The sequence below is a fragment of the Acipenser ruthenus genome, chromosome 25 (genome assembly GCF_902713425.1).
Source record: "Acipenser ruthenus chromosome 25, fAciRut3.2 maternal haplotype, whole genome shotgun sequence".
In the NCBI taxonomy this organism is placed as follows: Eukaryota; Metazoa; Chordata; class Actinopteri; order Acipenseriformes; family Acipenseridae; genus Acipenser; species Acipenser ruthenus.
The window spans coordinates 15010666-15034931 of NC_081213.1; the positions used below are offsets into that span (position 1 = coordinate 15010666).

Consider the following 24266-nt stretch of genomic DNA (forward strand, 5'->3'; position numbering starts at 1 on the left):
GGAGCAACACAACCCAGAACCACTGAGATTGATTGCAAACACCATACTATGGGAAGGGGAATGGGGAAAAAAAGAAATTTAAATGACATTTGAAGCCGTCTATAAATGGATTACAAATGACTAGATTCACATCCCTACAAGAGAATACAATTATAACATTTAAGAATAACTACTTCTACAGACGATATAGTAGAACATATGCATGTGACGGCATCGTGGTTATACGATATAAGCATACAATATACTGCTACAAAACAAACATACGAGGACTGATAGTGAGGCAGTCATAAGAAAATCACCAATCAATTGATATGCAACCTTATTGTGCTTCTTTTTGCCTATACGTTTATATCACTTTAAAAGAGGTTAAGCAAATCTGAAATACACTGGTTGATTTCCTTACACTTCATTTTAGCTTAAAAACACAAGACTGTATACAGTAGATCACAACATGAGGATTCAATGGTCAATATCTGCTGCTTCTGTTCATGGGATATTCTACAAGACACACACATCTCTGTGCCCAGTTACAGCTTTCAGTAAGGCATAGCGTGAATAAGAGGAGTCAAAAGGTGTTGTAACTAATGATCTTAAAACCCATTTACAATATTGTACCTCCACAGTAATTCTCTTCAGTGCCCTTGTTGTGGTTTACTTCGACTTCTCACGTCTAATAACTTTGAAAATCCCTTTAGGAATAGATGCCTTTTTCCTCCATGTTGGTCCACCTGTGCTAAACAGACTGCCCCTTTCCATATACTTCAGTACAGCAAGATGGCACTGCATCTGTGTTTAACTGGAAAGGGACTCTCTATAGCCAGCAAAGAAATCATTGACTTGAGTGGTGCAGACCAACACCAGCGTTCACCAATGGAAATTCAATGAGTAGCAATTGAAAATTAACAGCATCCTTCTTTTTGATAAACTTGCCCATTTCAGAACTTGCATATACTGGGTATGCAGTATAACCAAGCCATTCACTAAGATCTCAATTTTTATCTTGCTACCACATCATTGCACATGTTTAGTCCAAATCTAATACAGTTGTGCAAACAACACTGTTAATTTACTTAAATAAACATTACGTAAATAGCATCCTGGTATACCTGCCAATGGAAAACTATAAGCTGTGTGTGTATTCGCTGATTAATATTTTATTCCACTTGAGAAGACACCACTGACATTGATTGCTTGGCTCCCAGCTATCTATATCCAACGTTATGTTTGATACTGTAAATTAGTGTATAGTGACGCATGCTTTCAGGGAAAGAGATTATAAATGAAACATTCAATCTCACAATGATTGAGAGAGAGGTGGAAATGGTACTGGTGGTAACAAATTATAGAATGTCTTTTAATACCTTAGATATCACACCTTTTTAACCAAAAACAAAAAAAAACTTTCTAATTCTCAATGTGCACCAAGCTTGGAGACAAGGCATAATTTGGCTTCACTTTACTGCAGAATGCACCACAATACATTCTGAAACAGGTAGTAGGGATCACCTTGCAGAATTGTTTTCCTGGATATCAGAAAATCACTTTAAACAAACTCAAGCTAAACAGAGCTCAAGTGAAGCAAGAAAACTCCTACACCAGTCCCAGAACAGAACAACAGCCTTCAGCTCAATTCTGGCATCTTTGACAGTAAACAGTACAAAACATGTCACAAAAGGAGAATTGCAGATGATTAATAATCCTGTAATTTACAAGCGAAGCAAAAACTAGCATCATTCCATTGGCTTCATCTTGTGCTTTTACATCACAGCCTTCGATATTATATGATACAGTTTAGCATATTTATAGTACATTGAACAACATGGGAAATATCTAGAGTTGTCATAATATCTTGATGAGATTAATACAGAACCAGCTAATATAATGCTAATTCACCTATTAAGCATCATCCCAGTTAAAAAGCATGCTATTTTTGTTTTTATTAAGAACAACAAATATTAATTTTGCAATTTGAAGCTTTAATTTTTGTTCTATCCTGTATGACAATTCATGCCGTACTGCCAATTTGGTCCAACAGATGGAGCTATATTGCAGAAGGCACTTGTAACTCTGCAGTAAACTCTGGTGGACATAAACGGCATTGCAGGTTATATTTAACGTTGACAGTTTAAAGAAAACATTAAAGCTGCAAGACCCAATGATTTACCTCTTATAGTCCTATCTTTAAATCTGTTTACATTCATAATCTCAAATATACAGGTTAAATTCTGTTGCATGATATTTTTGTAGCCTGCAACCTAAATATTAATAAAAAGAGTACACGTTTATTAAACATCAAGCAGTCTAGTCTTAACACAGTGATGGTGAGATTCCTTGCAAGCACACATATATCCAATGGTAATGACTATTGTGCATCTGCCCATCATGCGTACTGTGCAACGTTGTAAATCTGTTTCACAGCAGTTAAATGTTAACTGACCCACTACTCCTTAGGCATTGACCAAAATACACCGCAGATCTGAAGTAGGAATCTATATAGTAACCCTCCTGGTCTAAAAGAGATCACCATCATTGGGCATATCAAAGGCAATCTCTTTAGAAACACTGGACTACACGCACCAGCTGCTAACAGTTGGTTTCGGTGCATCATGACAACTCTAGTTCATTATGCTGTTTGTTCTAACTTCAGGTTACACATCTTTAGCAGTGCACAAAATTGACTGAGGAAATGAACAGCTGGGTTACAGGAAGGATAGTGTATGTGTGTGAGGTGGAGAGGAGATCACTGCATCACAGAGAGAGTAAGGTATTGGGATTGCTATTGCCGACAGGACAGGGGGCAGATCTCTTTGCTCTCAGCTCCTTCTGGACTTTGAGTGCTGGATAAGCCATTGCAGCGTGATATCTGTCAAAAAAGGAAATATAGTTGGATTATTATATCATAGCAATAGCAAAGAAAACACACTGATTTACACATGGAAAAACATACGCATGTTACAGTTACTTTGTAATTAATCTGTAGCATGTGATCATCAATTTATAAAATAACAATGTCAGTCACGAAACATATAAAAGTAACCAGATTTTATTACGAAACCCATAATAAAAGCAAAAGGAGGACATGTGAAATACTAAAGCAGCAGTGCCAATACTTTTGTCATGAACAAACATTTGAAATTGCATAAGCGCTTTTTTTTTTATTTTTACCAAGATTGTTTGTTAAACTACCATAAATTGTGTATTTTGGTCTTTGTCGATAATTAGTAGCTAATGTTCACTAAATGCTTGTATTTAACATGTGTTCTTGAATTATCTTGTATTAGGTAGGGTGCCAATACCTTTGTATGCGATTGTAGGTATATTACAATTGAAACAAGATAACAATTCTATATAATAGATACTACCAGAAGAAGGAAAATGCATTTAAAGTCTGAAATATAAAGTCTGAATTTCAAATGGGATGTTATAGGACAATGGCCATTATGAAGCCTAGCTTATGATTTCAATACGGCAACTACATTGTGTCAGAGGTTAACATCAAGGTCACTAACTCATTTAACCTGCAGTGTCATTATAAGTCAGGACCTTGCATGATATTTGAGATAAGATTCGCCATGACAACAGTTACAACTGGATCATTACTTCTGAGGCTGTTCCAAGTGAGACATCAGCAAGTGTGCACTCTTGGATACCAAAGGGCCAGTCAATGTGTGTAAGATCTGCTATAATAACAATAATTAAGGCAGCAGATCCGACACACTGCACAAGCAATATGTGCCACGTACACTTCTGCCTTTCCTCCCTTTGCCTTACAAAACTGACTGGCTTTCTATTATTCATATAAAACGTTGATGAAGAACAGTTGACCACAACAAAGTATGCAGAGTATGCCCTTGCAGGTTTCAACACAGATTCCCAGAGGAATGTTAACAGCAGCAGCGTTCACGGTTGTCTGTCTGTCTGCTTCTTCCTTTTGCAATGCTTACCTATATTGTCCTTTTCTTTGCAAGAAATTGAGTAGCAGCAGATTTCTCTGTCCTGAATAGCTGCCAAATTCCTGTAACAAGCAAGCAAGAAAAATTGCAGTCAAAAGTATTTTAAGAGAGACCCTGTTATTATGGTCCTCAATGCAAGGTATAAAGGGGAGATTAAAAGGTGTGAACTTCTTCAGTACAAAAAAATACTACTCCGGTGCAGTAACAGTATTTGAAAAACATGTGTAGCCCTTTATTTAAGTAACAACGTGCAGCCCATTACGGGTGCCTCAGGAAAATATTTGTCATGGGAGATGTAGCGCAAATGGTTTCTTACCATGTACAACTTTATAAATACAACAGACCTTTAACAGATTATTCTCTGGTATTGCATTATAATGCAAAATGGTTTGAAATGGGCTGCTCTGCTACCTGACAAAGCAATCTCCCCAAGGCCAGGGGATGAAGTCATTTACATGAGCTGCATTTCCAATTTAACACTTACTACTTGACATCATTTATAATACTTATTTCCAATGCCCACACTAACATTGCCATTATACAAGCGAGAGATTTTAAAAGAACAACATGTACCATTTCTATTTGAAAAATATATCACATTTCTATCTTGAGCCAAGAAAGTTTGGAAGTCCCTGCATGTATAAGAATAGTAAATGTCCATTTTAGAACGTCTTCAAACACATCTCCTAGCACAGCAATCCTAATGACACTTCCTACTTACATTTTTTCAATAAGCTGCTTCTCATCCAAAGCATTGGGAAGATCTCTCTTGTTTCCAAGCACTAGCACCTAGGAAAGTACAATGAGTTCAGAGCAGAATCAGCGTTTCATTTCTTCTCTCAACAGTGATGCATGAATGGCAGGGGGGTTCAGTGCCAATACATTAACATAATATCACACTGATGAGGGTTCCAATATAACATTTCAAGACGTGTTTGTTTGAATATTCATTCCAGCACCAATTAATACTGAACCTTACAGCAACTCTCTGAATAATGTTTGGTGCAACTGTACAGAATATTTCAATTAATAATAAAGGAGTCCTAAAATCTAAACAGTTAAACTGTTTATAGATTTAAAACATATGTGAAGAATATATTCCAGAATATAACATACATTCCAATTGAATGTGAAATATAATAGATTTTCGGTAGTACAGAAATTAATTTTATTAATATTAATGGTATGTAGGGTTAATCCAAAGAATTAGTCAGATGTCACCACAGACACAGTGTCACAGGTTCTCTCTCTCTCTCTCTCTCTCTCTCTCTCTCTCTCTCTCTCTCTCTCTCTCTCTCTCTCTCTCTCTCTCTCTCTCTCTCTCTCTCTCTCTCTCTCTCTCTCTCTCTCTCTCTCTCTCTCTCTCTCTCTCTCTCTCTCTCTCTCTCTCTCTCTCTCTCTCTCTCTCTCTCTCTCTCTCTCTCTCGTTTTTGTATTCTACAGATTAACCAGTAGATGGCAATCAAACCCTCCAGAAAAAAAAGCATGTAGTCACCCATTGATCTGCTGTGTTACCAGAAAAGCGAATGACTAAAAATCACATCACCATGATCACAGGCCACTTTTTAAAGAGCAATGTGCGCCAGACCTTTTCATTTCCTGTTTGAGTACAGATTGGATAAAGAATATTCAAGCACACTGTTCCACGCGTTCTGATTTTCTCTAAATGGTAAAACTCAAACCAACTCCTTCTCACAGCTGAATATATTGTTAGCTATATAGGCTTGAAACAGTTGATCATGAGTCGTTTCTGAACAGCTGAGTTGACGACACATAGTGATTGAGTCAGATTAAAAATAAATACATTACTTTAACAGGTGAGTGATTTATTACCCTGAAAAATGAATGTTGAAAAAAGAGCAAGCCTAGTCATTAGTTTATAGTAGGAGTGGGCACCAATATCGATATTTTGATATGACATCGATAATTTCCATATCGCGATATCGTGGGATAAAAAAAATTCACGTAAGATCGCAGACATACTTTTTTATTGCAAATACTACTGAAAATAGAAACGCAGTATAATCAAGTCTATTTTATATTAAGATACAACAAACGCTATACATACCAATCATTGTTAGTCTCGTAAGTAAAACCACCTACGAAACACCACACATAGTATTACTTAACCATTTTATTCCATTGATTGGTGTTTTTCTTTTTCTAAGAACCCGATTAACAAATGTATTCAAACATTCAATAGCTTTAAATCAAGAAAAATAACAAATCCACAACCTGTGTACCCTCTCTCGTGTGCTCTACTCCCATTTCTTCACCTGTTTCCTCTCACCAGCCAACCCCTTTCCGGAAACTATATCCTTTTTTGAAAAAGTCTGCGCATCAACTAATTAAGAAACAGGACTGTCTTTTTTAAAGGGATACACACCTAAAAACAAACATAACACGAAAAAAACATAATACAGGCAAACTTGGCTTAAATAATTTGATATGCACATATCATTTTTTTCTTCCCTTCAGAATGTGCTCACAAGGTACCAAACACTATTTGCATGCTGCATTAAGCACTAATCGAGATTATTTTGAGATATGCGCATGCGTCAGTGTGGTTCATTGAATTTTGTACATGCGATTACTTACACTGTTATTAAATGTATTGTTTTGAGGTAGCTGACGATGGCTGACAATAACAACAAGACCTTGTTTTTCTCCATGGATATTGTGAAGCAAAGCTAGGTTAAAGTAAGTTATTGCTTTTCTTATGTAAATATCTGTTAATGTCTGTAGGTATATATTGTAGCGTTTCACAGGGCAGCCAGAAAACAGGAGAGACAGACACGCTTGTTCCTAGTTCCAAAAGCTTTATTCAGTGGTTTCTCCTCTCGCACACTCAGTCCACAGCTTGCAGCTTTTCCGGAACCATGGCAACAAGACCACAACAACAGGGTGTCCTAGCGCATCTTATAATACCAGCCCCGCCTCTTTATTCAAAACTTACACATCTCATTGGTCCTCTGAAGCACATTTCGGGCCAATGGGAACACAGTGACTCACAGACAGGACCAATCACGGGGCAGACACAGACCATGCATTACACAACTGATAAGGGAGATGCAGAACATGCCCCCGCGCGCAGGACAGGGTCACACAGCAACAGAGACAAAGCTTACGGTGGAAAATACAGGAGGGAGAAGGGAACACAATCACAAACAGGAACGACATAAGACACACACAGCTGAATTACGTTACAAACACAAATGCATAGATCGTTACAATATGTTTCATACTGCAATTGTGTTACTATATTTTTCTGTGTTTTGGAAGACTTCGATATTCTCGATCAAAATACGTGCACAATATCGTTATACACTTTTCATATCGATGTCCACACTTAGTTTATAGTTTCACGATACATAGAGCTGGGAAAAGGTTGCAAAAAGCACAATCACACTTGTATTATTCTATAATCCCAAGCAAATAATGAAAATCCTTCAGGACGCACACAGTACTACACTCAGCTGAAAGGCAGATGGACTTACAGGGATCCCTTGCAGCTGTGGCTTGTCTAACAGATTGTGCAGCTCATTCCTTGAAGCCTCTATCTTTTCACGATCTGCAGCATCTACCATGTAACTGAAAAAAAAAAAGACAAGCCAGATGAGACAGATAACCATCTCTGAAAAAGCACTGACAACAGGGAATCAGGTGACAATCTAGAGATACATATAAAATTCACTTCCCAGCTAATGAAGACTTGAAAAAGACAGACCTCTGCCTTTCTACCAAGTTTGGCAATAAAAGGCAGTTTTAGAATGTATTATAGACCAAATCTGCAGGCAAACATATCCCCCAAACTAACAGGGTTTCCAGCTCAAGTTGACCAAATTCTTGGGAGTTTCCTTTTGTGGATGATGGTGCCTAATCCAAATGTGAATGAGAAAAGAGTAAGAGACAACCTATGACAGTCATGACTCGCATGGTGGAAATGTGTTTTTTTTAACATAATTTTGAGTTCCGTATTACTTCAATTTGGCGCCGCAGCGTTTATTTTAAATTGATCAAAATGACTGCGGCCCTTAAACGAGGCAACCTTTATTAATAATACTATGCTTTACAAACGCTGCAATATTTTATTACATGATTTAAGTCATTTTAGAAGCGGCGCTGTGAGAGGCTCCGATCTGCAGCACTATACTCATATTTTTGGGGCTTGAATACAGTACATTTACTGACAGTTAACGAGAGCCTATTAGGTGGGAGTTGGGACGTCAGGAGAGTATTGTACCAGCGAATCAGGAGTGTGTATTGGTTGCTATGGGGCGGGACAAGAAGAAGGGAGAGAACGGTAGTTGAGTGTGATGCAGTTGTTTTTCTCTGTAAAAGAAACCGAAACTAAATCTTCTCATAGATAGAAAGCAAGTTTTATTTTTATATAAATCGTACAGGACCGAGTAAAATTCCAATTGAATAAAAAAACAAAACTAAAACCCCTGCAAGATATCTTCGGCCAGCTTTTGGATAGCACTTAGAGTGACCGGCAAAGCTCTAAGTTCCTCTGAGTTTAAGTTTACACCATCCAAGCTGAGGACGAGGTAAACAGACAGTCCTTGTTTTATCCCCTGCTGTGTTGGCACTGAACTCTGCTAGAAAAAAAAAAAAGAGACGTGAAGGACTGCTTTGCTGTAAGTAGTTCATCTTGGGTTGTCTGTCGTGGCTGTACCATAAAATAAAATTTCCTTACTAACGTGTGTGTACATTAGTTTGTATTACATGGTGGATTGTGGCTGCAGTCTCTTCGGGGGTGTCATGTACATAGCCAGAGTTGCACGTTTCTTTCTTTATTTTTTAAGCAGGGGTAGAAAAAAAAAATACCTTTACGTTTCTTAATTGAGAGCAGCGTTTATTCGAGGGCGGCGTCTATTATAAAGCTGATATCTGAGTGAGGCGTTAATTCGAGGGTGGCTTTAATACGTCCTAATCAAAAACATGTTTAAAAAAAAAAAAAAAAAAGACTGGATTGCCATTTTTTCACTCAGGATCGATCATTTAGAAGCTTTTACAGATATATGGTCAGTGGTTCTAATTTCATTATGTTGCAGTGACAAAATACCTTCAATGTGACACAGTTGTTAGACCTAATTTACAGCATGCTTAAATGCTGGTGCTGGCCAGCGTTGCGAATACATCTAGAGCAAATTTAAAACAATCTGCGTGTAACTTTTGTTTCTCTGTAATGAGGATCGATTATAAAAAAAGTTCTCCTTTGATTAGGAGCTGTGTTACCAGCTTGTGTTTCGTGGAATTAGCTTTGAAGTGACGCACCTGCATTTCTCTGGACTGTACTGCATTCTCTTTTGTTGATGGGACGATACAGAAAAACCCTCCTACTTCTCACGTGTGTGAGGAGGCACTTGAAACATGCGGCCACAGATACTCCATGATGTGGCTTCATTATTTTTTTTCTCCAGTGACGTTTGAGGTCAGCAATCAGAGGCTCAAAAGGAAGCACATGCTTTTTTTGTTACAGTTCCTGTTTGCAACCTTGTATCTTGTATCTCAAACTGTGTTGAGTCTGGTTAAGTTGGTGTTGGAGAGAAACGAGTTCAGCTAATTTACGATTAATCCACTTATGTAAAATATATTTTTTTGATTATTTTAATTTATTCTAATTTTATATTTGATCAAATTTCTCTATCGTCCCCCATTTGTATTTTTTATTATAATAAATGACAATTTTATCCAAAATTGATCTGATTTTTCTACATTCGAAAATAAAATTAGTCAATAAAATAAAAAGAAGAAATTGGATTTAATATTAGTAATTATTGATTTTATTTCTCCACTCTAAAACTTTCAGGATATCTTTTTTTTCTCCCATCAAAAAATAATAATAATGATTGTAATTGTTGGTTTCACTGTATTTTTGTGTCCTTGTCCACTTTAAAAGAAATACACCAAATACATGGGAGGCGTGGATAGGTCAGACCACATGCTGGAGCTGTACAATGCTGCAAGGAAGACCACGGCATGGTATAAGAAGCTTGGCATGTACTTGGTCCAGATCTCATTGTACAATACCTATGTAGTGTACCCAAATACAGCACCAGGGCTTCAACTCACATTTCTTGAATTTCAGACCTCTGTGATCTCCAGCCTTTTGTTTGATACACAAGGAGTACCAGAGACTGAAACATCAGAAACAGAGGCAAGGCTTAGTGAACGGCATTTTATTCGAACGCTGCCACAGTCCAGGAGAAAAGCCTATCCTCAAAAAAGGTGCTGTGTATGTTCCCGCAAGGGCATACTGAGGGATACACGGTATTACTGTCCATGCTGTCCCTCTCAGTCAGGCCTGTTTGGAGGAGTGTTTTGAAAAGTACCACACAGTACACGAGTACTGGAAGGCCTAAATAAACCTTCAAAACAAACCAACGTGACCAAAGGTAGTAAAAAGCACTTGTTTTTATTTAATGCGGAAACATTACCTTGGGCTCCAGAAGGATTATGGGTAACAAACCATTGAAGGGAGATGTTCTGTTACCCATTTCTAAAATCCTTATTTTGTGCAGATTCAGAAAATGTATACTTTTGCCTGGGTATCTCATTCTTCGGTGGCATACTGGGCACATGAAATTGGAGTGGGTAGTATACACCATGGGCTGCATAATTCGAAGTGGAAAAGTCAAAGTGGCCTAGTGTCAAGCTACAGTACGTAATACCCCCAAAACGAATAAAACAATTTACACAGACATAGGCAAATCGAGCAGCTCAAAAGTCTCCAACATCTTCCATCGCACATAAGGATTTTAGGGACTAAGGATGATGTAGGTATAATACATTTTACTCCCCAAACAACAAAATTTTTGTAGGAAAGAGCATCAAAAGGGCCTCAGCAGACAAGGGGTTAAACCATCATGTCCATTTTTTTAAAATAGGCTTGATTTAATATTTCTAGTCATCTTTCTTTAGTATGTATTTTAAATTGTACACTGATTTTCACACACACACACAGTATTCGATTACAGTGGTTTACAATGAATAAAGATACTGTAAGTGATTACACTTTGAGAAAATGTGAAATTCAATGCAAGATATAAAAAAGTTAAATGTTAAATACTATGCTGTTTAGGATTTGTATTTGTGTTTACTGTTTAAGCCTTAGAATGTGTCATTTGCTTGTTTTTCCAGGTGTTACTTACACAATAGCATTAACTCCTCGACAGTATCGCTCCCACATGCTTCTGAACCTCGGCTGTCCTCCTATATCCCAGATCTAGAAAAAGGAAATGTGGACACATTAAGCACAGCCCAGCAGAGCACTGTGAATTTAACAAGGTGTTCGAGTTAGCCGCTTCCAATTTCATCATTTTCTTCACGTCCCCCTTACCTTTGATACTGTTTGTAATCATCCGAGTGGATCTCACTACAATTACTCCCCGTGTTTTTGAAATGCCATTGTTATGGTTAGGAGCTGCTCTTCCATTCTAGTTGCCTTCCATAGATATAGACTACATGAGCAAAAATGTCTTTACAGAAGCAAGAGTGAGCATGATCTACTGATCTGCCACTTTGGATCAAGTTTTTGCTGTCTATGGCAGGCAACTTCCAAGAAGAGCAACTCCTAAACTCAGTCAGACACCTTAACATCAAAAACAAAAAACTGTGTAATTGAAATAAGAACCACTCGCATCCATAAAAAAGGGGACAAAAAACAAGAATGTAATATGAAGCCACTAAATTGAATATGATGGTAGGTTTATTAGCCCCCACAGTAATTTGTGGATACATAAATGTTCAGGTGTATGCAGCAACTGCACTTGCATCGAGTGCATGCAGAGATACAAGCTTCAAAGTTTTAATATTAGTGATGGAGAGACTGCTGTTTCCAAGTCCACTAGATGTTTCATCTAGTTATACTGGATGAATTTCCAGGTCTGCTAAAAAAAACACACACATTATAAAACATTATAATTCACATTGTGCACAGGGGAAATGTTTACCTTTTAAAATATTAAGCCTACTGAAAGACCGTTTAAAGATTTAAAGAGACAATGTCAAAGTGTTCATGTTCCAAAGGACATAGCGCCACAGTACCATTGCCGAGATATTAATGGTTGAAAACTGGAATTTAACATGGAAGCAAAGTTGAAACCATATCTGCTGCTAAAATTACAAGTGTTTTGATCTTAGCTTAGATGGAGGCCACTGCACAGATAAAACAGACAGTCGAGTGGATGTTGATTAGAACATTCATGACCAGACACCTCAGCTGACCAGCTTCATTGAGAATCAATATGGTTCTCCCTCTGATTTTTTGACACACTGCTCTACAGGAGGCGCAAAGCTCCTAAAATCAAGGGATCACCTTTTGGTACTGAGCAAGACAATGACATACAATGAATACAGGATAGGCCTATTATCCAAATAGTACAACTGCAGCAAACATGTGCGAGTACATCACCTTTATTGTTACATTGCCTTTGGAGACTTTCCTCATGTTGAACCCCACAGTAGGAATCATGTCTTCACTGAACTGGCCAGACTGTAAAAAGATAAAGAGAGAAAAGTACAAGTCAGAAGCAAGAAGAAAATTAACTGCAAATAATCTTAAACAGCGTATTAGCCACATAATGGTTCAAAAATAGCTTTTTAGCATACAAATGTCATTCACAAACACCAATCATATCAGAGGTCAGAGGTCAATGTCAAGACACCAAGGCATTCAGCTTGCAAATATGAAATCATTACTTCAAGTAGTTTGTGAGGCTTTGACTGTGGTGGCAGAGGCAACTTTATGTGGGGGGGGGGGGGGGCGACAAAGGCACAAAAGGGTTAATTTTTCCTGAACAATTGCCACAATTGAACTTTAAAGAAAGAATCGAAAGAATCACAGAATACAGCTGTGTACTGAGTATGAAGGCAATATCTCAAAAGAATTATGTTTTTATCATCTGGAAAGTAAAACAAAAAAATAAGTCACATGACCGCAATATGGTAGCCAAAGTGAAGGGTACCATTAGATTTCACCGAAGGATTTCGCAGAACACAATATGTATATTAAATAATTTGAGATATTAGCAGTTGTTGTAGCAACATGTTTACAAAAACATGCAACCAATGCTCCCTCAGGATGCTTATTCCTGTTATACAGAAAGAACAAATACAAACATTGTCATTTTTGCCTTTTTTTTGGGCAAGTTGGCCTGGATCTCCAATCCCATTTTAACTCTAAATCAACGTGGCCACTCACAGAACACACTACTAGTCACCATGACAACCTCCCTCTCCTACTGTACACAAGCAAAGTGAAAGAATGTAGACCTGCACAGACAGACTGTCTAACTTCTCAGAGCATGACTACAGTACAATACAGTACATGTTGCTGAAGGTTAAACCAAATAATGTGAACTGATACCAAAACAAAAAAAAAAAGAGAATTGAGAATTGTGGGAGTCTGGAACCAACTCCCCAGTAATGTTGTTGAAGCTGACACCCTGGGATCCTTCAAGGAGCTGCTTGATGAGATTCTGGGATCAATAAGCTACTAGCAACCAAACGAGCAAGATGGGCCGAATGGCCTCCTCTCGTTTGTAAACTTCCTTATACTGTATTCCACATCTGCCTATAGTACAGGGAGAAAGACAGCAGGACACAAGCTTGGTCCCTTGGGAGACCCTGCTTGTGTACAGAGCCCATTTCTTTTATTATTATTTATTTATTTGTTTATTTATGTATTTATTTGACAGGGACAACGTACAATTTGTAACAATAATGACATGTCATAAGATGTATTGCACATTTTCATTGGCAGTCCCTGGGCAGGTGTAGAGAAAGGAAGGAAATAAACACACACAGAAACAGAAAAAGAATAATACAAATAATGTAGTATTTACAGAAGGATGCAATTTGCAATTGACAGTTTTATAAATAACTAAGTTATCTCCTCAAACATAATATAATAATGCCATTCTGTGGCAATGTGCCCCGCCCCTGTGTGCATTTCTGTGTTATATGTTGCATGTGGTGTGTTAATGTTGGTGTATGGATATTGCTGCACAGGATATAAATGGGTGTGTGTAGCACAAGTTATTTAAAATGTATAATTGTATTTAGGCACGGGGATTGCACTTCACATGCATTTAATATAAGTATTTAATAATAATTATAATAATAAGTATTTAATGTGAGCACAGGGTTGCACAGATTTAGTTCACATGCTGGGATTCAAGTGAATAATTAATTGGTAATTGAATCCCAGCACAACTGTATATATAGATGCACGTTTCATTCACTCGGGGTTGTGTGTTCAGTGAGTGGAGAACGGGTGTGGAGAGGAGAGAATTTAAACCGTGTTTGTTTGTCTGTTAGTCCACTGTTTGTTTTAGTGTTAATCCGTTTTGTTTGTCTGTTTATTTTGGCCACAAGTGCCGTATCCTGTTTTCTGTTTAAACCTTTTATTTTACAATAAATCACTGAGCGCCGCAGTGCTTCAGTTTCACATGCCACTACTGTCTGTCTGTCTGTGTGCTCCTTTCTGGTCTGACGTCACCCCTACAGCCAGCCTGTTCACACATCCAAACAAATACACAGTTACTGTAGGATAATGAAAACAAAACAGCTAAAATTCAAAGAAGTGTGCATCACACTGGTGGTAGCTAGAATGCGGGTCAGTACATTTCACAGAAAGACTAAGTAGATTAAAAACATTTTTAAAAAAATGGATCAAATCAAAACTCCTCTGTTGATATTTAGCGGATTTCCTGCTACATTTGGAAAATCAAGATGCTTTGTCACAAGCTTGTCATCAGGACACATTACTCCAGAGTCACCTGACAAAGACTTAAGTGGTAGTGAGTGGATGGGTCTTGTGACTTTTGCCAGGAATCCCCTTCATTTCCTGAACTGTTGTCTTTATAAAGAATAGGGTCAAAGCCAGTTTAACCGGTATTAAAAATCTTTCAGACCCCCACCAGTCTGCGCTGTCCTTTGCAGTGTACAGTACACGGTTACTGTTACATTCCCAACTGGAGATGAAAATACAGTATAGACTTTGATTCTTCAAGCACACTTCCAATAAGCTATGATGTTTTTTCTATTGGTTCATTTGCATCTCTTTTACCAGACTTTATTCCCAGCACTACTCCTTTTTCAGAATTGGTCTATTTGGCAAGTGTTTTCCTAGATAAATCTTAAAGTATAATACTTTAACTTAAGGTTTTCCCTTGACTCAATGTCAGGGAAGGCACTTGTTATACCCCATACCAATTGGGGTTGATAGGAAAAGCAGGTGTGCTTGTGTGATTACCTTATAGGCCTGTTTGAAAAGTTCCAGTATTTCACTAGGATTCCCGACTGTGTTATCTTGCAGTAACAGGACATGGAACACACTCAATAAACAAATGTCACAAAGAATCCCATTTACAGAACATTGGAGGTCAGACTCAGATCAGAAGCAGCACATGACTGAGCCTGAAGACAAAAAACTCACCTACACAGCACTTTTTTCATTAGTATGTCAGCCTTTTGCAGGGTTGGGAGGGATGGAACGCAGATAAGTTCCCCAGACCTCCCTACACTCATTGTGCAATTGAACCTACAGTAGGGACTACAACAGGAAACCCAGACTTTCTCCTGTAACCTGCCCTGTTGTTAAATAGGGCACTGCAGCACCACATGTTCGTTTGTCTCTCTCACAAGCATATCATTTATCTTCCATGTGCCACTGAAATGCAAGTTGCAGGCTGTACTGAAAGAGGCTTCCGGCACGGACCCCTGTAGGTTTACAACAGTTCTACCCTGGCACAGTTTCTGCTGCAAAGACAATTACAAATCACTTATGCTGTAAATTGATTCTCACAGCCCAGTTTACAACACAGAACCTACGTCCACTAATGTAATGAGTTATAAATGCCCTATACCTACAGTACAGCAAGATATAACTGGCAATTTGTTCAATTTGCAGTTTACACATCATTTGGTGAGTTTGCGGGATTGGTAAAAGGGTATAGACCGGCTCCACAACTGTGCAGAATTGTGGGGTTTGATGGAATATTTCACAAAGCTCCCTTTGATCTTGCATTGTTGTTAAGTTTTGTCTGAATCAAACAGTGTTCTACAGAAATATTGTAGCAAGCATCACAATTCTGCCCAAAATGGCTCCCGCCAAAGCATACAACCCAGCAATACGGTTACACGGAAGAACAGATCACGGTATAGTACCTATAATTTCATTTCTAGCTTTATAGTTCATGTTGTGGGGATATTCAGATTGGAATTGTCATCAATATTTCAGGGGCAAGAAAAAGGCCTAATTAACATCCATCCTTTAAAAGTGTAAACTGTACTGCATATTGAATACAGAAAATCGAGGGTACAAGAAACTCGTATGTGGCTGTACAGTAAATCAACAATTAGTTTTAGTGCTCAAGCAATCCGACAACTTTCTCTTTGTTAACAAGCTTTAAACTCGTTCATTTGTCTACTGTGGATTTATAGCTGCTCTTTGTGCCCGGGTTAATTAGCCCAATGACCCTCCACTGGCTTTCTGAAAATAATTTGTTTATTAAAGGCAGATCTATATTTAAGACCTGGATGCATAAAAGTAGGTCTACTTCCTGAGGCAGAAAGGGATACAGTATTTTGGCTATAAAAGTTCAGTGGATACAGTAATTTGTTAAAAAAAATATAACCATGAGTGCTGCAAATGGTGATCAGACAGAAGCACTGTACTGTACTGTGCTGTACACAAGGACAACACTGGGACAAAAGCATTTGATTTTGGAGCTGCATCTGTGACAGTTAAAGAAAAGTGGAAGTGGTTAAATGTTAGCCAGTGCAATTATAAAGCTGTGTTGCACATGCCTCTGTGCTTTACTGATAGTTCCTAATATGTGTGCCTAACAGGAACTGCAAACTAAACCCATTTCTTTAGAAGCGTAATAAGATTATAAAGTCATACAATCTCCCAGAAACAAAACAATGCTAATTTCATCTACATTCTATACTTGCTTTGGCCCAGCATTTGTTCCTTAATTATTAACTATCATCATAAATCTTCACCTCCAGTATATCTGCATAATTCTGTAGACCTGATACAATATTAAACAAGTTTTCTTCCAAAACGGTAATCACTGCAATAAAACATGGAGTAACAAACTAAGCTAAATACACATTTCGGGTCTTGCAACAGTGCCCTTGGTGAATGGTTTATTCAGGTTTCATTAGACTATTATGCACACTACCACATTTCTTTGCTAGACAATCAGTGAACTGTCACAAGATAAACAGATTAAGAACAGTGCTTCCCAGTCCCAACCTGCAAATTGAAAGTGAACCATCGTGTGCATGAAACACTCACAGTAAGGTTTACGCTTGACACAAGCCAAGCTTTAAAATACTCAGCATAAAAAAACACACACACACACACACACACACAATTATCATTATGTGGAACAGCATCTTGTAACAAAAACCCATACACAGTTTAATCAAAACTGTGAAAACTGTTGTTGGTTTACAATCCCAAATATTATGTACAGTTAGATGTACACAGTTGTTCAGATGGAGGCAGGAGACACAATTTAGAAGCATCTCTTCAAACCTTTCAGAATTATTATTAGAAACCCCACGGTCTGTCTCAGCCAATCAGGTTACGAGTAGAGCAGTCATCATTAGAACCACCCTTTTACATGTTAAAAACCCTCCACTTCATGGAGTGCAGTCACTGGCATCGCTACATTATTAAACACTGAACAAAGAATACACTGAGAAATCAATTTCAGCACATCAGGCAAATTAAACTTTAATTAATGCTGGTTTGCTGCTATTATCAGAACTGATTTGGTTGTAGAACTAAATGAAACAACTGAAAACCAACATGTAAACAGACCCTTTGACTTCACTGTAGCTAATAATATATGTTTTCACTCTACCATACTGTATGAGATCCTACTGTGAGCTTATTGTACATGTGGGTGAGAATGTCACCACTTACACATTTGACTTCATTGCCAGAATATGCAATACTGTATGTATTATATGTTTAAGAAAAAAGAAAATGGACAGCTGATTCCATAAAGAAAGACAGCCACTGTCAGACATGCTTCATAATTTATTGCTCTGATGCCTCTTTTTACAAATTATATAACAATCAGACATAAAGCTTATACACTACAGTCATTAATATTTAACCAGACAAGGGTACTACTGTACCATTAGCATTGTCAGGGCCACGCACATTGCATAACTTCTTGTAAATAGACATTTAAATTCAAGCAAGCTGTTCTGAAGATAAAGCTTTCGTTAGCACAACCAGTCAAAAGAATGAACAATTAAGTGATCACTGTAACCTCCATTCAGTTACCCTGTAGAACTAGTGCAATAGGAATATCCATACAGTACACAATTTTCAGGGGTTCTCAATCTACAAATGTAACATACAGACAGACACACAAACAGGCGACTCGGATATTTTCAATTTCTTAGGGGTTGTGCATCACCAATCACAACAGAACTGTAATGTGAAATATAAGAGGTCAGATGGTCAAATGCTACTGTAGGCGAAAGATGAACACAGCAATCTAAAACAATGCTTCCGTTTCGTGTGTGCTGCATTCACAAAATTGCAAATGGTCTCTGCACACTTATTTAACACATGTCCATAGTACAGTACCAAGACATTCTGTTATAGTCTGCTTCCAACTTCCCTTAATCCAGTGAGTAAGGAAGAACCACTACCTGCTTTCTACACACCTACCTAATTATAAAAAAAACTCAGCCCCTCTCCAGCTTGGTTTCTTCTATCAGATAGATACAATACTCAAAATGAACCAAGGATCACATGGTTAAATTGTGTTTGTCTACACAATTACCCAAAACTCAAAGCGGTAAATCTTTCTTAACATGACATACAGAATGTATGGCATGAAACCCAGGAAAATAGAGGAAGTCTAACTCCACTAAAACTTTCACAAGAACTGTGATTTATAAGCTGTCGTTGGAGAGCACATAGCAGCCAACCAACCCCCTCCATGGCAGCAGGTGGAACGGTCGGTCCAAAGGAGGAAAAAGGGAAGGAGCGGCCTGCCCAGGAAGAAGGGGAAGCAGCCGGTGCTCCAGCACTCACGAGGGAGGAGCCCGAGCGTCCAGTGCCCAGGAGGGTGGAGCACAAAGAGTACAAGTGTCCAATGCCCTTGTGAAAAATTCTGGAATGACTGCTGGACCCTGAGAAGGACCCCAATGAGACCATCCCGATGACTGTGAATATGCTCTGGCCCAGAGATGGGGAGCAATGGGAGGTCTGGGAAAGACAGCACCACCCAGCGTCCTTCCCACACATCACAGCCATGGTATTCAGTTACCTGGTTGCCAATATGGGGCTGTCCCATTCCTCCAGTCTCATCGGGAGGAGCCACGCCTACTCCAGAGCCATAGGCAGTAGGCAGGTCTACGCCAGGGACCGGAGGAGAGTCGCACCAGTCCCCCGCCACAGAAGGAGAGCCGCACCAGTTCCCCGCCACAGAAGGAGAGCCGCACCAGTCCCCAGTGATAGAGGGGAAACTACCTGCTGCTCCCACCTCAGCCGCCAGGGGGAGACTACCCGCTGCTCCCGCCTCAGTCGACAGGGGGAGCTGAAGCTACCTCTCGAGCTCCCAACATCGCCTGCCAAGGGTCAACTACTGCAAAGCCTGCACGCCATCAGCCAGGGAGGCCGGCTCGCCATCGACTGGGTATGCCGCAGTGTGCAGTATTCAATCTTATTCCTTTTTAAAATCTTTTTTCTTTGCTACAAAGTGGTCAGCGTTTTAGCAAACCACACTTATTTTAGGATAGTCATTTTTTTTTTTTTTTTAGTATGGCTTTTTTTTTTAGCCAAAAAGCTTGGACAGATCTAGAAATGTTAACATTTTCAATAACTTATAGCAATAAATATAGCAACAGTCTTTGTGCATATAATGAATCCGCGTTTATGCCCCTGGTTATAAATATATAATGTGAACATTCTGTACTAGGTTTACTAGGACTTTACTGTGATTTTTAATTCGAACAACATTAAAGTTGAAGAACTGTTGGTTCTTCTCTAAAAAGATGAAGTCAAAACAAGTACAAATGTGCAAGACCAAACCGAGGTTTGCAATTCAGACTGCCAAAATAGCATACAGTACATACTGTACCAATATAAATGAAGTATCATTTGCTAAGCTTTCTTATAAAAGGAAGGTTTTTACACACATGATGTCAACGGAAATTAAGTACTAAAGACAAATAAATGATTCTTGGGACAAAAGACCAATTCAGAATTAACCTACAGCAATTCGAATATTTGGGCTTTCTTATTCTCGCTAGAATTTTTTCATTTGTCTATACTAAGATTCCTGTTGTGATTAATCAGCTGCTTTGGTTTAATCAGTTTGACATCTACCTGAATATCATTTTCCTGATTAACCTAAAGTAACATAGAGCCTGTAATTTGAATCTGCAACCATTTCTTCTGTGGAAAAAGGCACACCCAACATAATGCAAGGGTAAATCACATTTGACAAAATGGTTTGTGAACATGAAGCAATATGAGTTGTAATTGTAAAGTGTACAGATACACCCATGTAATGTAATGGTTTCTGAAAAGGACAAACAAATGGACAAACAAATGGACATAAAACCATTATTGGATAACAATATTCAAAGACAGCTGTGAAAATTATAGAATTCAGCAGTGTACCAGAGACTGCGTTTAAGCATAATTCTGCACTTTAAAAAAAAAAAAATAATAATTAAATACAGAAATAGATTTAACATTAGCCAGTGTGTGATGTTGTGGGCATGGTGGCTCACGGTTGGAAGTACAATACTATGAATATACAGTGTGCTATATTAATGCTAGTGTAACTAATCAGAGTGGTATTCTTCCTGACAATCACAACATAGGCTACACAGCAGTAGAGCCGGTAGATATAGGCATGTTTGCTTTGTTTTTTTTAGTACACTGCATATAACGTAAAAAGTGTAATATAAATACTGCAACACTAGTAAACAAACAGATTTCAAATTTGAAACATAGGTTTTAAAGATACCACATAATCTAAAAACACATGTGGTCTAAAGATCACCGATATGGCAGAGGTTGAAACAGTGCATTTTTAATGGAAAACACCCTTTTACTGGGTTTATGTTAAATTACGCTGCTACAGCTGATTATGAATGGTTCAAGGTGTGCATCACCTGGAATTTTAGGATTGAGACCAAATTATTAAGGCAAGTGGTTCACACCCAAAAATAAAGACAACTTTTTAAAAATGAAAAGTGCAACTCATTGGATTCAAGGTGAGAATACTGGCACTGGAAGTATGGAAGTGCCATGTGTGAGGATTCTCAAGGCTGAGATGAAGACTGTCAGAAATGTCAGTCACCGTTTGTGTATGCCTTGCAAACCTCAGACAGCATTCAGAACTGGGCAGACACATGGCAAATGACATTTAATATAGAACTTTAAGGTACTGCACGCACGCAATACAAATTTCCATTATAAATACCATATGGGAGATACTGAAATTGAAGAAGGGGAGATCCTGAACTATGGAAAAGATCTACGAGATTATGTTGACTAAGAAATGTCTTCATCTAGACAATGTGGCGAAGCTATAAAAAAGGCCAACAAGATGCTTGGATCTATAGTGAAAAGTGTTGAATTTAAATAAAGAGAAGTAATGTTAAAACTTTACAATGCATTAGTAAGACCTCATCTAGAATATTGTGTTCTGTTCTGGTCACCTCGCTACAAAAAGGTTATTGCTGCCTAGAAAGAGTGCAAAGAAGAGCGACCAGAATTATCCCAGAGTTTAAAAGGTATGTCATATGCAGAAAGGCCAAAAAAATTGAATTTATTTCAGTCTTGAATAAAGAAGACTATGTGGCAATCTGATTTAAGTATTCAAAATTCTAAAACGTATTGACAATGTCGACCCAGGGGATTTTTTCAACCTGAAAAAAGAAACAAGGACCAGGGGTCACAAATAGAGATTAGATAAAGGGGCATTCAGAACAGAAAACAGGGGGACACTTTTACAAAGAGAATTGTCAGGGTCTGGAACCATCTCCCCAGTAATGTTGTTGAAGCTGACACCCTGGGATACTTCAAGAAGCTGCTTGATGAGATTCTGGGATCAATAAGCTACTAACGACCAAACGAGCAAGATGGGCCAAATGGCTTCCTCTCGTTTGTAAACTTTCTTATGTTCTAAAGTGTTGGGCAAGAGATGTGGGCCCAGATGTACAGCACTGTAAAAATGAGTGGTGGGAATTTAAAGACCAATATATTTCTCAAATTGTACAGTAGCTTTTGCTCACAAAAACATTCAGTGATTGAATTTTCAGTTTAATGAACGAGACCCAATCTCCCTCATATCAGGTATGTATCATCAATATAGAAATATAACACTACTTACCATTATTACTACTACTACTAATAATAATATCAACATATTTTTATGCCCGCAAGGCCCACAATGTGATGTGATATTCTATGATAGATATAGATAGACTGATACAGAGAGTGAGAGAGATACAGGTATCACACAATACATCTTAAGTGCTGGTGTAATCCTGCTAAACTGGTACATATCGCACATATATAGGGAAGTAACACGAAGGTGCGTTTCCACAAGACAAACTGTAGCATGTTCTTGCAGATCACTCCCAGGTTTCCCATCAAAAGGTAATGCTAACACTGGCTTCTGTCTAACTGAGGTCATTGATACCCCATTCTGCCTGACCCGAGAGACAGTCTCATGGGAAGTCTCACAAGGGGTCTCCGTGTCTAACAGAAACACGGCAGTCTTTATTACAGGGGCTTCTATTTAAAATACCACACATAAATAATTTCTGTTGTACAGTATAACAACCACAAGTATAAGTCAACAGAAATTAATAACTTAACGTCAGTCACGCAGTACTAGCTACGCCCAACTGTGACACACCAAGGTTAAAATTACCACCCCAAACGAGTAAAGCTACAATTTCACAAACTGCAGTGGTCACGAGACTGCTGTCATCATGCTATAGTAAAGTTGTATTGAACAAAATGATTTTACTGTACGTGTTAAACTATGCCTCAGAAACGGATGGGCTGCTGGTAACATTAAAATGCTATACAAAAGCAACTACAGCATGTATTTGTGTTTACTATTAGGCAGCAGTGCAACCAAATTGTTTCGCTCGGTTCTGTTTTTAAAAGTCATCGGCCCTCCATATTGCACAACACCACCCAGATTGATCTTGTGAATATTACTACGCTCTGCTGTTTTCAAAAGTTGACTGTGTGCTTGCAGTGCCAAACTGTCTGAACACCTCCAAGTTGACATCATATTTCACCTTTCTAACAATATCTAAACGATGGTGGTTCCTTTTCCGAAATTCTGGCTTCTGAAACAGCCATTCATTCACCTTTGTATTTGTTAAATCTCAGCCGGTACGTACAGTAAATGTTTAGATATTAGTCCACGACCCAAACGCTCGTCTTGGACTTATTTAGTCAGCACACTCCGAGAAAGCAGCGTAACATTACTAAACTGAAATACGTACCAAAACAACAGCTAAGTGGTAAAGAGAGGCCTAACACTTGTACCTTATCAACTGTGAATATATGGTATAATGTGTACTGATAAAGGCTTTAAAAACAATAAAGATGTAACCTACGCCTTATTTCAGAAATTAAGATGTGAAAAAAAGTGAATTAATGCGGTTCAACGACCGGCCTATATAGACCTGCTTCTGTTTACATTTTAAACTTCACCACCACGCACCTACAAACAACGTCTGTCTCCATGCAAATTATCCCCATTCGTAAAAGAAACACAGTAGTCACACCAAGCACGATTTAAAGACCTATAATCACACAGTACACCATAACGCAGTCCATCTGCCCCGTCTGTGTGTAAGGCAGGGTAATATGTCCAGTCGTGTTATTATTGTTTTGAAAAAAAGAATTATCAAACTTACAGCTATGACATTCACAAAGGTGGTCTTCCCAGAATATTGAAGCCCCACCAGCGTCAGCTCCATCTCCTCTTTCCAAAAGAGCGACTTGAACCAGTCCAAAAGCCTGTTGATGAGGGCCAGCATCTTGAGAGGGGAAGATTTCTCCTGACCACGGATTGTTGTTTCTGTTTCTGTTTCTGCTTCTGCTTCCTAGGCTTAGCTCGAGTCAGGAGGGTGCAAAGTGTCTGCAGGAAGTGACCACTGTCATATGACTCTGAAAGTTTGGTTTGGATAGAAACGACGACCTCTTGTGGCCTTCAACTTTAGTGGTACAACAAGTTGTTCTATGTCTACAGCAGCTTACAGACGGCCATATTCACTCTG

The 24266-nt window shown here is 38.4% G+C and overlaps 1 protein-coding gene across 1 annotated transcript; it reads right to left on the reverse strand.

Moving 5' to 3' along the window:
* Positions 1-1327: 1327 nt before the first annotated feature.
* LOC117411747 (ADP-ribosylation factor-like protein 8B-A) lies at positions 1328-24266 on the reverse strand. The gene is made up of 7 exons (XM_058999383.1): positions 23904-24266; positions 12373-12453; positions 11111-11184; positions 7451-7544; positions 4675-4742; positions 3945-4015; positions 1328-2863 (listed from the first exon to the last, which is right to left on the reverse strand). Exons 1-7 carry the CDS (start codon positions 24024-24026, stop codon positions 2814-2816), a joined length of 561 nt encoding a protein of 186 aa, XP_058855366.1. The 5' UTR covers positions 24027-24266; the 3' UTR covers positions 1328-2813.